At 48.9% G+C, this 15,135-nt stretch overlaps 1 protein-coding gene across 1 annotated transcript in view; it reads right to left on the bottom strand.

The window, feature by feature from the left end:
* LOC311112730 (kelch domain-containing protein 3-like) overlaps nt 1-14,220 on the bottom strand; it is a 124,671-nt gene extending 110,451 nt beyond the window's left edge. Inside the window, exons 1-2 of the mRNA XM_084155858.1 lie at nt 14,158-14,220; nt 3,715-4,007 (exon numbers count right to left, since the gene is read on the bottom strand). Coding sequence (XP_084011984.1) covers nt 3,715-3,868 — 154 coding nt within the window. The 5' untranslated portion in view covers nt 3,869-4,007; nt 14,158-14,220. The remainder of the gene's footprint in view (nt 1-3,714; nt 4,008-14,157) is intronic.
* Nucleotides 14,221-15,135: the final 915 nt, after the last annotated feature.

The raw sequence follows: 15,135 nt of genomic DNA, 5'->3' as shown, positions 1-15,135 counted from the left end.
CATTCGCGGGCACAGATGGCGCCAAAAATTCGTTCCGGACGGAGGGAAGAGGCGTCCTTAACAACCAGCCCGTTACCGGTGTTTAAAGATGGAAAGACAGGCTGACCATTTAGAGACAAGTGGCTCAAAAGTGGGCCAGGTCAATAAACAACAGCGGAGGAGCTATGATGCCAATTTCAAAATAATGGTTGTCAATAAGGCAGAGTCATCTAACAACTGCCAAGCTGCCAAGACATTCGGGGTCACTGAGTGTAATGTAAGAAGATGGCGAGCAGAAAAACAACGTCTAAAAGATGCTAACAGTCAGCGAAAATCCTTCCGTGGTCCTCAAAGTGGTCGTTTCATTGAGGTTGACCGGAGGGTTTTTGAATATGTCAGGGAAAAAAGAAGTGAGGGAATGCCCATTACCAGAGCTGTCATCCAGGTTAAGGCCCTGGAAATCGCCAGAGAGCTCAACATCACTGGATTTAAAGCCAGCCTCGGCTGGTGTCGTAGGATGATGCGGCGTAATGGACTGTCACTTAGACGGAGAACGAGTTTGGCCCAACGCCTGCCGTCAGACTTCGGAGAGAAGCTGCTTTCGTTTCAGCGCTTTGTTATCAACCTGAGGAAGAAGCACTCCTACCCGCTGGATCAGATCGGCAATGCTGATCAGACACCCGTTTATTTCGACATGCCAACATCGGTGACTGTCAATAGAAAGGGAGAAAAGTCTGTGTTGGTGAAATCAACGGGCAACGAGAAGAGCCGCGTCACTGTCATGTTGACATGTCTCGCTGGTGGCAGCAAACTCCCCCCGTATGTCATTCTTAAGCGTAAGACTGTGCCAAAGGACCCAATGCCAGCTGGCATTATTGTGCGCGCCCAGGAGAAGGGCTGGATGGAGTCGGGGCTTGTAGTGGATGCTATTCCCTCACAGAGCATCATCGATGGCTTTAAAAAATGTTGCATCTCAAATGCATTGGACGGCAGCGAGGACGACGTGCTTTGGGAGGAGCCGGTGGAAGCGGAGCAGCTGGGGAGCGATGACAGCGAGAGCGAACACAGCGGGGCAGAGGACGTGTGTGAGGGATAGAGAGACATCGGAGGAGAAGTTTGGCGAATTTTTGTTAAGTTTAGTTAAATGTGTGGCCTGTATTTTCTCTGTTATTTAAAAATGTTGCTTTATTATTGCTTGATATTAATTTTGAATCATACTGTACATAGTTTGCCTTTGTGTTTAATTCACTGTGTTTTTAATATTGTTATTTTAAAATAAAATGAAGTTCTTTGTTCGGCAAATCTAGTCTGCAAATCTGTTTTTCTAAATGTTTGTGTTGAAAAACGGGGGGTCGTCTTATAATCAGGGTCGTCTTATATTCGGACCAATACGGTATTAGATTTAAATTATCACAAATAACCCCCATAAGTACATGTCTTTTGGTGTTTGCTAGTGACCTCAGTGATCATTGTCCTACAGCCTGTATTAGAGATACTAGACAGCATCATTCTGATCCCTGTATTATTAGGAAGATAGATTTTAATAACGTTTCTCCCCATGACTTGTACTTTTCTGAACTTCCTTCCTCCATCAACCTGAGCCTGAATTAGCGCTTGAGCATTTCTCATCTATTTTTATATCACTGGCAGATAAACATGCTCCTTTTAAACGCTATAGACTAAAAAACAGATCAAATCCCTGGTTTTCCACAGAACTTTCAGATGTCTTTAGAACAAGAACTCATGCCTGGGCCAAAGCTACACTAACTGATGCTGTTGTGGACTGGCAGCTTTTCAGGCAACTGAGGAATAAATGCACGTCCTTAGTAAAAAAGGCTAAATCAAGCTACTTCCTAAGTTCTATCACTGACTCTGCTGGTGATCCATCTAAATTGGAAAACAGTTAAGGCGCTAAAGCGTGGAAATTCCTCTCCTTCCCTACCCAAGCAAGTTATACTGAACTCTGACATCATTATTGGAAAAAATGAGATAGGTCATGCTTTTAATCAACATTTTATGTCCGCCGGTTTTTTGTTTGATTTAATAGACCCGGGTCAGTCAGTAAACTGCTCGTCTCTCTCCTTCCGCTAGTCGACTTGATAGAGGACCTGACGACCCCCAGTGAATCCTTGTAATCTCTGGAGCAACTGTCTCCTTCTGATGTATTGGAACCACTACTTATGATTGATGTAAAAACATCTGCTGGGGCTGATATGCTTGATCCCTTCTTATTACAGCTTTCTGCTCTGTTGATTGCGGAAGCATTAACACATTTTTAACTTGACAATTATATGGAGTACTATCCCTAGAGTTTGGAAGGCGGCCCATGTACTTCCTTTACATAAAGGTGGCGACCCGAGTGATAATAATTATCGTCCCATTTCCAAACTCTCTTGCCTAGCAAAAATCCTGGAATCATTGATTAATACACTGCTTAGATCCCTTTTAACTGCTACATCTTTTCTGAATGTAAAACAGTCAGGGTTCAGACCAGGTCACAGTACCATCTCTGCTACTTCTATGGTTTTAAATGTCGTAAATGGTTTAGATACGAAGAAACACTGTGCTGCCCTCTTCATTGACCTGTCCAAGGCATTCGACACTGTGGATCACACCTTACTTTTCAGCAACTCTCTGTGATTGGCTTAGATCTGGCTGCTTGTAGCTGAGAATGATTTAAAAGACAGAACACAGTGTGTATTTACTGATGGCGTTAAATCAGGATTTCTAGACATAACACAAGGAGTCCCACAGGGTTCTATTCTTGGTCCTGTTCTTTTCACTATTCATATTAACAGCATTGGTCCATCTATACAAAACTAACTTTCATCTGTATGCAGATGACACTGTTGTATACGCTACTGCCCCTACGGCAGCTCAGGCTCCGCCCCTACGGCAGCTCAGGCTCCGCCCCTACGGCAGCTCAGGCCCCGCCCCTACGGCAGCTCAGGCTCCGCCCCTACGGCAGCTCAGGCTCCGCCCCTACGGCAGCTCAGGCTCCGCCCCTACGACAGGCAGCTCAGGCTCCGCCCCTACGACAGGCAGCTCAGGCTCCGCCCCTACGACAGGCAGCTCAGGCTCCGCCCCTACGACAGGCAGCTCAGGCTCCGCCCCTACGACAGGCAGCTCAGGCTCTGCCCCTACGACAGGCAGCTCAGGCTCTGCCCCTACGACAGGCAGCTCAGGCTCTGCCCCTACGACAGGCAGCTCAGGCTCTGCCCCTACGACAGGCAGCTCAGGCTCTGCCCCTACGACAGGCAGCTCAGGCTCTGCCCCTACGGCAGCTCAGGCTCTGCCCCTACGGCAGCTCAGGCTCTGCCCCTACGGCAGCTCAGGCTCTGCCCCTACGGCAGCTCAGGCTCTGCCCCTACGGCAGCTCAGGCTCTGCCCCTACGGCAGCTCAGGCTCTGCCCCTACGGCAGCTCAGGCTCTGCTCTTCCAGATTGACTTCATTTATTCCACACTCATCTGAAGAACTACACCATTTTATAATGATAGACAGATCATGTCACCATGACATCAAATGGTAAAATGACAGATCTTAAGATGAAAGTGGTTAGCCTACAATATCAAAGGACTTGCCATTTGAAGTTGAGAAAACTGAAGGTAATTTAGGGAAAGACGAGCATGCATGGGACATACCTATAACTAATGTAGCTAAGCCTAGATAGTCATATCATTAATAATCGAGGTCTATATAAAGATGGACTGTTTTTGTCTATAACAGTAACCTACCTGTGTTGAAGACATGTACGTCTATCTGTCTCAGCGTCTCGTAGTCCTCTCCAGAGCAGTACCCTCCGAAGGAGAACACCTTGTGTCCCACGGAGACAGCAGCATGGTTTACCCTCCGCGGCCCTCCGTCCAGGTGGGTCGTCCAGCGCAACATCCCACGCCCTGCCGCTCCACTCAGCTAGCACTTCACCGCTCAACTCCGCTCCCTGGCAGCCTGTCACCCAGTGCTACACCATCACCCTGTGTTCTGCTGGCACACCATCCACCCTCAAACAGACATTACCTACCCAGAGCTGGGGGAAGACAGAGAGAGAGAGGTTAGATGTTACAGCCGTCCCTACACCATCACCCTCTAATCCAGAACGATTTACAGTCAATGCATTCAACTAAGGAAGGTCAAATAGCCATATCGCAGCCATTGCAAGTAAAGCACCATTGTAGGTGTGAGTATGTTGAAAAATCATTAGCTCTGAGTGGAGATAAAGAAGACTGAGAAGGAGGTATGAAGACTGTTCTCTGGGGTTCATCTCTGTTCTGTTGTTGACAGCTCCTCAGGCCCCTGTGTTATCCCTGCTAGGAGGTGGTCACTGGTTGGGCCTCTGCTAGGAGGTGGTCACTGGTTGGGCCTCTACTAGGAGGTGGTCACTGGTTGGGCCTCTACTAGGAGGTGGTCACTGGTTGGGCCTCTACTAGGAGGTGGTCACTGGTTGGGCCTCTACTAGGAGGTGGTCACTGGTTGGGCCTCTACTAGGAGGTGGTCACTGGTTGGGCCTCTACTAGGAGGTGGTCACTGGTTGGGCCTCTACTAGGAGGTGGTCACTGGTTGGGCCTCTGCTAGGAGGTGGTCACTGGTTGGGCCTCTACTAGGAGGTGGTCACTGGTTGGGCCTCTACTAGGAGGTGGTCACTGGTTGGGCCTCTGCTAGGAGGTGGTCACTGGTTGGACCTCTAAACCCACATTTCCCCTTTACTTCCCTGTACGATGGCCTCCCTACCCCTAACCCTAACCCTGTCCCTGCCTCCCTACCCCTAACCCTGTCCCTGCCTCCCTACCCATAACCCTAACCCTGTCCCTGCCTCCCTACCCCTAACCCTAACCATGTCCCTGTCCCTGCCTCCCTACCCCTAACCCTGTCCCTGCCTCCCTACCCCTACCCCTAACCCTGTCCCTGCCTCCCTACCCCTAACCCTGTCCCTGCCTCCCTACCCCTAACCCTAACCCTAACCCTGTCCCTGCCTCCCTACCCCTAACCCTGTCCCTGCCTCCCTACCCCTAACCCTAACCATGTCCCTGCCTCCCTACCCCTAACCCTAACCATGTCCCTGCCTCCCTACCCCTAACCCTAACCATGTCCCTGTCCCTGCCTCCCTACCCCTAACCCTGTCCCTGCCTCCCTACCCATAACCCTAACCCTGTCCCTGCCTCCCTACCCCTAACCCTAACCCTGTCCCTGCCTCCCTACCCCTACCCCTAACCCTGTCCCTGCCTCCCTACCCATAACCCTAACCCTGTCCCTGCCTCCCTACCCCTAACCCTAACCATGTCCCTGTCCCTGCCTCCCTACCCCTAACCCTGTCCCTGCCTCCCTACCCCTAACCCTGTCCCTGCCTCCCTACCCCTAACCCTGTCCCTGCCTCCCTACCCCTAACCCTGTCCCTGCCTCCCTACCCCTAACCCTGTCCCTGCCTCCCTACCCCTAACCCTGTCCCTGCCTCCCTACCCCTAACCCTAACCCTGTCCCTGCCTCCCTACCCCTACCCCTAACCCTGTCCCTGCCTCCCTACCCCTACCCCTAACCCTGTCCCTGCCTCCCTAACCCTGTCCCTGCCTCCCTACCCCTAACCCTGTCCCTGCCTCCCTACCCCTAACCCTGTCCCTGCCTCCCTACCCCTAACCCTAACCCTGTCCCTGCCTCCCTACCCCTAACCCTGTCCCTGCCTCCCTACCCCTAACCCTGTCCCTGCCTCCCTACCCCTAACCCTGTCCCTGCCTCCCTACCCCTAACCCTGTCCCCCTACCCCTAACCCTGTCCCTGCCTCCCTACCCCTAACCCTGTCCCTGCCTCCCTACCCCTAACCCTGTCCCTGCCTCCCTACCCCTAACCCTAACCCTGTCCCTGCCTCCCTACCCCTAACCCTAACCCTGTCCCTGCCTCCCTACCCCTAACCCTAACCCTGAGAATGCTATTCATTGACTACAGCTCAGCATTCAACACCATAGTGCCCTCTAAGCTCATCACTAAGCTAAGGATCCTGGGACTAAACACCTCCCTCTGCAACTGGATCCTGGACTTCCTGACGGGCCGCCCCCAGGTGGTAAGGGTAGGTAACAACACATCTGCCACACTGATCCTCAACACGGGGGCCCCTCAGGGGTGCGTGCTCAGTCCCCTCCTGTACTCTCTGTTCACCCATGACTGCATGGCCAGGCACGACTCCAACACCATCATTAAGTTTGCCGATGACACAACAGTGGTAGGCCTGATCACCGACAATGATGAGACAGCCTATAGGGAGGAGGTCAGAGACCTGGCCGTGTGGTGCCAGGACAACAACCTCTCCCTCAACGTGACCAAGACAAAGGAGATGATTGTGGACTACAGGAAAAAAAAGAGGACTGAGCACGCCCCCATTCTCATCGACGGGGCTGTAGTGGAACAGGTTGAGAGCTTCAAGTTCCTTGGTGTCCACATCACCAACGAACTATCATGGTCCAAACACACCAAGACAGTCGTGAAGAGGGCACGACAAAGCCTATTCCCCCTCAGGAGACTGAAAAGATTTGGCATGGGTCCTCAGATCCTCAAAAAATTCTACAGCTGCACCATCGAGAGCATCCTGACTGGTTGCATCACCGCCTGGTATGTCAACTGCTTGGCCTCCGACCGCAAGGCACTACAGAGGGTAGTGCGTACGGCCCAGTACATCACTGGGGCCAAGCTTCCTGCCATCCAGGACCTCTATACCAGGCGGTGTCAGAGGAAGGCCCTCAAAATTGTCAAAGACTCCAGCCACCCTAGTCATAGACTGTTCTCTCTGCTACCGCACGGCAAGCGGTACCGGAGTGCCAAGTCTAGGTCCAAAAGACTTCTCAACAGCTTCTACCCCCAAGCCATAAGACTCCTGAACAGCTAATCATGGCTACCCGGACTATTTGCACTGCCCCCCCACCCCATCCTTTTTACGCTGCTGCTACTCTGTTAATTATTTATGCATAGTCACTTTAACTCTACCCACATGTACATATTACCTCAACTAGCCGGTGCCCCCGCACATTGACTCTGCAACGGTACCCCCCTGTATATATAGCCTCCCTACTGTCACTTAATTTTACTTCTGCTCTTTTTTTTCTCAACACTTTTTTTGTTGTTGTTTTATTTTTACTTTTTTTGTTAAAAATAAATGCACTGTTGGTTAAGGGCTGTAAGTAAGCATTTCACTGTAATGTCTGCACCTGTTGTATTCGGCGCATGTGACCAATAACATTTGATTTGATTTGATTTGAACCCACAACCCTGGCGTTGCAAACGCCATGCTCTACCAACTGAGCTACATCCCTGCTGGCCATTCCCTCCCCTACCCTGGACAACGCTGGGCCAATTGTGCGCCGCCCCATGGGTCTCCCGGTCGCGGCCGGCTACGACAGAGCCTGGATTCGAACCAGGATCTCTAGTGCCACAGCTAGCCACTCGGGAGGTTAAGCTAATTTACTGCATTTTTACACAATCCAATACGTAGTCTCTATTTAGAACAGAAAGTCAGCAAAAATGACCGCAGTCATCAAGCTAGGTAAGAGATCATTATTAAATATGTGTAAGTGATTAATAAGACTGAATTAGATCAAAGGCAATTCAATAATAAATATTGTGTTGCACCTTGAACCGATAGCCTAACAAATGAACAACTCTTGAAAAACTCTTGAAAAAAATAGAGACTTTTGATTGCCTGAATGGAAAGTATTAAGACCCCTTGACTTTTTCCACATTTTGTTACGTTACAGCCTTATTCTAAAATGTATTACATTGTTTTTTCCTCCCTTCAATCTACACACAATACCCCATAATGACAAAGTTAATACATTTTAATAAAATTAAAAATTAAAGACTTAAATATCACATTTACATAAGTATTCAGACTCTTTACTCAATACTTTGCTGAAGCATCTTTGTCAGTGAGTACAGCCTTGAGTCTTCTTGGGTATGACGCTACAAGCTTGGCACACCTGTATTTGGGGAGTTTCTCCCATTCTTCTCTGCAGATCATTTCAAGCTCTGTCGGGTTAGATGGGGAGCGTCGCTGCACAGCTATTTTCAGGTCTCTCCAGAGATGTTCGATCGGGTTCAAGTCCGAGCTCTGGCTGGGCAACTCAAGGACATTCAGAGACTTGTCCCAAAGCCACTCCTGTGTTGTCTTGGCTGTGTGCTTAGGGTCGTTGTCCTGTTGGAAGGTGAACCTTCGCCCCAGTCTGAGGTACTGAGCGCTCTGGAGCAGGTGTTCATCAACAATCTCTCTGTACTTTGCTCCGTTCATCTTTGCCTCGATCCTGACTAGTCACCCAGTCCCTGCCGCTGAAAAACATCCCCACAGCATGATGCTGCCACCACCATGCTTCACCGTAGGGATGGTGCCAGGTTTCCTCCAGACGTGATGCTTGGCATTCAGGCTAAGAGTTCAATCTTGGTTTCATCAGACCAGATCATCTTGTTTCTCATTGTCTGAGAGTCTTTAGGTGCCTTTTGGCAAACTCCAAGCGGGCTGTCATGTGCCTTTTACTGAGGAGTGGCTTCCGTCTGGCCACTCTGCCATGAAGGCCTGATTGGTGGAGTGCTGCAGAGATGGTTGTCCTTCTGGAAGGTTCTCCCATCTCCACAGAGGAACTCTGGAGCTCTGTCAGAGTGACCATCGGGTTCATGGTCACCTCCCTGACCAAGGCCCTTCTCCCCTGATTGCTCAGTTTGGCAGGGCAGCCAGCTCTAGGAAGAGTCTTGGTGGTTCCAAACTTCTTCCATTTAAGAATGATGGAGGCCACTGTGTTCTTGGGTACCTTCAATGCTGCAGACAATTTTTGGTACCCATCCCCAGATCTGTGCCTCGTCACAATCCTGTCTCGGAGCTCTACGGACAATTCCTTCGACCTCATGGCTTGGTTTTTGCTCTGACATGCACTGTTAACTGTGGGACCTTATATAGACAGGTGTGTACCTTCCAAATTATGTCCAATCAATTGAATTTACCACAGGTGGACTCCTATCAAGTTTTAGAAACATCAAGGATGATCAATGGAAACAGGATGCACCTGAGCTCAATTTCGAGTCTCATAGCAAAGGGTCTGAATACTTATGTAAATAAGGTATTTCTGTTTAGTTTTTTTTAATAAATTTGCAAACATTTCTAAAAACCAGTTTTCACTTCATCATTATGTGTGTAGATTGCTGAGGATTTTATTTTATCCATTTTAGAATAAGGCTGGAACGTAACAAAATGTGGAAAAATTCAAGCGGCACTGTATCTCCCATGACGTGGGCATGTTTTCAACACAGACTTCTTTAGTTGTACCGTATTCCATATAAGGCATCCATTATTGCGCAGTATACCCTTAATCTTGTAATAAATCAATCTAGTGATCCATAACTTCACATTATGGGAGGATAACCAAGATTCAAATTAATGACAATGCATTACTTAGCGCTATAAATGCTTGGTTACACAGTTACTTCAGATAAGTCTCCAGTGTCAACATTTCCAAACAAACAAAAACAGGGAGAAGGGAAAATCTGTAGACATGCTGAGATAAAAGAACAATCCCTTTGCCAGAATTCAGCCAGCCTTCACAAGACCATAATATATGCAAATATGTCCCCTTTTGTGTTTTAAACCTCCAGCAGAGGAATGACATTTCTGAAATTCACATTGAAATCAATTCAAATTTTTTTGGTCACATACACATATTTAGCAGATGTTATTGCGGGTGTAGCAAAATGCTTGTGTTCCTAGCTCCAACAGTGCAGAAGTATCTAACAATTCACACACATCTAAAAGTATGTGTAATACAATGAAGGCAGACTGTAGTTCAGATTGAGCCTGGTCAAGACGTGCGTTTCATTACGCCAACAAGTCAAGACGTGCGTTTCATTACGCCAACAAGTCAAGACGTGTTTCATTACGCCAAGAAGTCAAGACGTGTTTCATTACGCCAAGAAGTCAAGACGTGTTTCATTACGCCAAGAAGTCAAGACGTGTTTCATTACGCGTTTGCCTTGTTTAAATACTCCAGGCCACAAGGTGGCAGTAGCTTGTTTGGCTTGTGCCTGTTGAAGCTAATGTAAACTAACTAGCAAGCAGCGGTAATGTTGCTGCTAGCAAGCTAGAATTTGTAGTAAGCCCTTGTTGATACTAACCAGGATGGCCACAACTAGTTAACTAGCAACATTATAATTAAATCACAACGGATTCGTTTTTGAATGAAGCAGATGCCTATTAGCTGTGGAGAGTCGGTGGAGTAGCTAGCTAGCTATGTTGTGTTAAATGGTGATGCTAAACTTTTAGCTAAAATTAGCTAACTGGCAATGGCAGTATGGGATAATGGAGAGTGAGTGGGTGTAGGAGACATAGCCTTCCAGGGAATTTGATAGCCAATCTGTGGATGTCCTCACTACTCACTGGGTGAGAGAGCCAGAGCAACCTCTGGGTGAGAGAGACAGAGCAACCTCTGGGTGAGAGAGACAGAGCAACCTCTGGGTGAGAGAGACAGAGCAACCTCTGGGTGAGAGAGACAGAGCAACCTCTGGGTGAGAGAGACAGAGCAACCTCTGGGTGAGAGAGAGAGCAACCTCTGGGTGAGAGAGAGAGACAGAGCAACCTCTGGGTGAGAGAGAGAGACAGAGCAACCTCTGGGTGAGAGAGAGAGACAGAGCAACCTCTGGGTGAGAGAGACAGAGCAACCTCTGGGTGAGAGAGACAGAGCAACCTCTGGGTGAGAGAGACAGAGCAACCTCTGGGTGAGAGAGACAGAGCAACCTCTGGGTGAGAGAGACAGAGCAACCTCTGGGTGAGAGAGACAGAGCAACCTCTGGGTGAGAGAGAGAGACAGAGCAACCTCTGGGTGGGAGAGACAGAGCAACCTCTGGGTGAGAGAGACAGAGCAACCTCTGGGTGAGAGAGACAGAGCAACCTCTGGGTGAGAGAGACAGAGCAACCTCTGGGTGGGAGAGACAGAGCAACCTCTGGGTGAGAGAGACAGAGCAACCTCTGGGTGAGAGAGAGAGACAGAGCAACCTCTGGGTGAGAGAGAGAGACAGAGCAACCTCTGGGTGAGAGAGAGAGACAGAGCAACCTCTGGGTGAGAGAGAGAGACAGAGCAACCTCTGGGTGAGAGAGAGAGACAGAGCAACCTCTGGGTGAGAGAGAGAGACAGAGCAACCTCTGGGTGAGAGAGAGAGACAGAGCAACCTCTGGGTGAGAGAGAGAGACAGAGCAACCTCTGGGTGAGAGAGAGAGACAGAGCAACCTCTGGGTGAGAGAGAGAGACAGAGCAACCTCTGGGTGAGAGAGACAGAGCAACCTCTGGGTGAGAGAGAGAGACAGAGCAACCTCTGGGTGAGAGAGAGAGACAGAGCAACCTCTGGGTGAGAGAGAGAGACAGAGCAACCTCTGGGTGAGAGAGAGAGACAGAGCAACCTCTGGGTGAGAGAGAGAGACAGAGCAACCTCTGGGTGAGAGAGAGAGACAGAGCAACCTCTGGGTGAGAGAGAGAGACAGAGCAACCTCTGGGTGAGAGAGAGAGACAGAGCAACCTCTGGGTGAGAGAGAGAGAGCAACCTCTGGGTGGGAGAGACAGAGCAACCTCTGGGTGAGAGAGACAGAGCAACCTCTGGGTGAGAGAGAGAGACAGAGCAACCTCTGGGTGAGAGAGAGAGACAGAGCAACCTCTGGGTGAGAGAGAGAGACAGAGCAACCTCTGGGTGAGAGAGAGAGACAGAGCAACCTCTGGGTGAGAGAGAGAGACAGAGCAACCTCTGGGTGAGAGAGAGAGACAGAGCAACCTCTGGGTGAGAGAGACAGAGCAACCTCTGGGTGAGAGAGACAGAGCAACCTCTGGGTGAGAGAGACAGAGCAACCTCTGGGTGAGAGAGACAGAGCAACCTCTGGGTGAGAGAGACAGAGCAACCTCTGGGTGAGAGAGACAGAGCAACCTCTGGGTGAGAGAGACAGAGCAACCTCTGGGTGAGAGAGACAGAGCAACCTCTGGGTGAGAGAGACAGAGCAACCTCTGGGTGAGAGAGAGAGACAGAGCAACCTCTGGGTGAGAGAGAGAGACAGAGCAACCTCTGGGTGAGAGAGAGAGAGCAACCTCTGGGTGGGAGAGACAGAGCAACCTCTGGGTGAGAGAGAGAGACAGAGCAACCTCTGGGTGAGAGAGAGAGACAGAGCAACCTCTGGGTGAGAGAGAGAGACAGAGCAACCTCTGGGTGAGAGAGAGAGACAGAGCAACCTCTGGGTGAGAGAGAGAGACAGAGCAACCTCTGGGTGAGAGAGAGAGACAGAGCAACCTCTGGGTGAGAGAGAGAGACAGAGCAACCTCTGGGTGAGAGAGAGAGACAGAGCAACCTCTGGGTGAGAGAGAGAGACAGAGCAACCTCTGGGTGAGAGAGACAGAGCAACCTCTGGGTGAGAGAGACAGAGCAACCTCTGGGTGAGAGAGACAGAGCAACCTCTGGGTGAGAGAGACAGAGCAACCTCTGGGTGAGAGAGACAGAGCAACCTCTGGGTGAGAGAGACAGAGCAACCTCTGGGTGAGAGAGACAGAGCAACCTCTGGGTGAGAGAGACAGAGCAACCTCTGGGTGAGAGAGACAGAGCAACCTCTGGGTGAGAGAGACAGAGCAACCTCTGAGTCCCCACAATCCATCTGAAAGCACACTGAGACATCAGAAAGTAGACAGAAGCATCGATTCAACTGACTGGCAGAGGGGAGGGATGGGAGACCCATCTAACTTCCACTTTCCTACTCTGTAGATATAGGCCTATCATGCAAAAACTAAGTACATTGGTCATAACAAGAAGTAAAGGTTAACTCTGACTGAAAAGGCTTTAGCCTAGGTCTGGCCTGGAAAGGTATTCAATGTAGATCTAGTTAGCCCATCTGTCTAGAGCTAGCTAGGTATACATAACTACCAAGTACACTGCCAAACAAAGTCCCCAGTCCTAAAAACATACCCCACCCCTGTCCTTCTCCTCTGCAGGACGTGGCCATCTCTAGAGCTAGCTAGTTGTGCATAACTACCAGGTACACTGCCAAAACACCCCATCACCAGCCCTAAAAATATATCCCCTGGGGTGCGTCCCAAGTGTCACTCTCCACTATATAGAGCACTACTGTTGACCAGAGCTCTATGAAGTATTTGGGAATAGGGTGCCATTTAGGACCCAACCATGTCCTGTCCTCTGGTCCTCTCTCAACCAGTGACCTTCAATAGCTCTTATAAATAAACCCTCAGAAGACTAATAATGCAACACCCTTCTATTTCCAGATGACACATCATGGAGAAAGGCCCCTACCACAGGACACATGCTAAAACACTGCTAGCTACTGACTTCAGAATCTAATGGTTCCTTACCTAGCAAGCCTGAGACAAATATATGATCTAGCCAGCTAGCTGCTAGCTAAGATCTGAGTTTCTCTAGCTAATTAAAAGTTTGTGGACGTGTCAAAGTAGCTAGCTAACTTGGCTAGGTAGCTAGCTAGCAATGATCTGTTGCCGTCTGACAAATATCACTACTGCTACCAACCTCTGGCTAGAGTAGCAAACCAGGCAGTTAGGTTTGACGGATTAAATAATGTCCACACAGCTTCGGAATAATAATGTCCACAGTTTCTTTGACGACTAACGTTAGTAAGAAAAGGTGTCAACTATGCGATTGCTAGCTAACTTAGCTACCTCTAGCCAGCCAACTATCGTAGCAAGCAGCTAGCTAGCAATACACCGTCCTCATATCAGAGAAGCCAGATTGCGTTAGCTAGTTTAGCAAAGTAGCTACGCTAGCTACCCAGCCAGCTAGTTTAGCAAACCAGCTAGCTAGCTAATTTATCTAACGTTAGTTGGGATAACGTTAGTAGACAACATTGAACGTGACCAAAACAAAAAAACAACTTTGGATGTTAGCTAACGTTTTGCAGATATCCAACGTTGGCCATTTGTAAATTAACGTTAGCTGCTTGGTGGTTAGCTAACGTCATCTATTAGCTAGTTAGCAAGTCAGCTATCCAAAAGGTGATATGCTAGCTAGCTATCAAACTTGGCAGCTAACGACCCACATCTATTAAACAATTGCAATCACCAACTTGCAAAGGTTAGTAAGATATTCGTGTATTAATGAAAGGTGTCACTCTGGGTTTACACAAAAAAAAATATATTTGCTAACGTTAGATTGCTAACCGACGTTACCTTGGAAGCTAGACGGTGGATCAATACCCTTCTCGGCCCTCGAGACGTAATGTTTACTGTGTCAGACCTCTTCTTCCTCTTCAATGGGGTTTATCGGCATCCAACGTTATGGCGCATTACCGCCACCTACTGTACTGGAGTGTGGGCCAGATACAGGGAGAAACTAAATCCTACCTGCCAGCCCCGTTGCTCTTAAAAAATATAACAAAATATTTGAAACTATATCTAATGACGTTCTACTCAATATAGTCTTTAAACTAATTTCCTGTATCCCCTTCTCCCTCACACTAGATCTCATCATCTCTCTTTCCCTCTGATACTGCCCACACTGTAGCAATACATGCTCCACGGTCTCTGTTTCCTGGCAATACATTTACATTTACGTCATTTAGCATATGCTCTTATCCAGAGCGACTTACAAATTACATAATCACACTTTCCTGTTTTATGCTTTCCTATCACATTTAAGGTCTTATTCAACTGGCTGTGTCCCACCCATAATCTTGTAAAAATAGCCTCCTCTCTTCTGTCCCTTCCTGCCGTCCTCCCCTCCCTGACTTTCCTCTGTACTTGAAATAAATGCCTTCCCTTAGTATCTCTATTCCACTGCTCCTGCCATCTCTGCACCATCACTGTCCATATCAGTAGTTTTCCCTCTGCCTTGCTCATTGAAACTACAACATCAACATCCCCACTACTAAGTGCTTGTTTAGCCAGTACATCAACAGCCTCGTTCCCCTCCACCCCCACATGGGCTGGGACCCAAGTAAATCTTATCTGTATACCAAATCTGTCTAATCCTGCCATGGGTTTGTAACACCTCTTGTCTGCTACGTGAGCTAAAGGAATGGAGACTCATTAACACTGCACATGATTCAGAGCAAATAACTACTCTGTCTGACTTAACTTCCTCCACCCACTGCAAGGCCAACAGTATGGCCATCAGCTCCACCCACTGCAAGGCCAACAGGATGGCCA

This window comes from Coregonus lavaretus (genome assembly GCF_964263955.1).
Source record: "Coregonus lavaretus genome assembly, chromosome: 1".
NCBI lineage: Eukaryota > Metazoa > Chordata > Actinopteri > Salmoniformes > Salmonidae > Coregonus > Coregonus lavaretus.
Note: the sequence above shows the minus strand (reverse complement) of the source record. Positions and strands in the feature narration are given on the sequence as shown.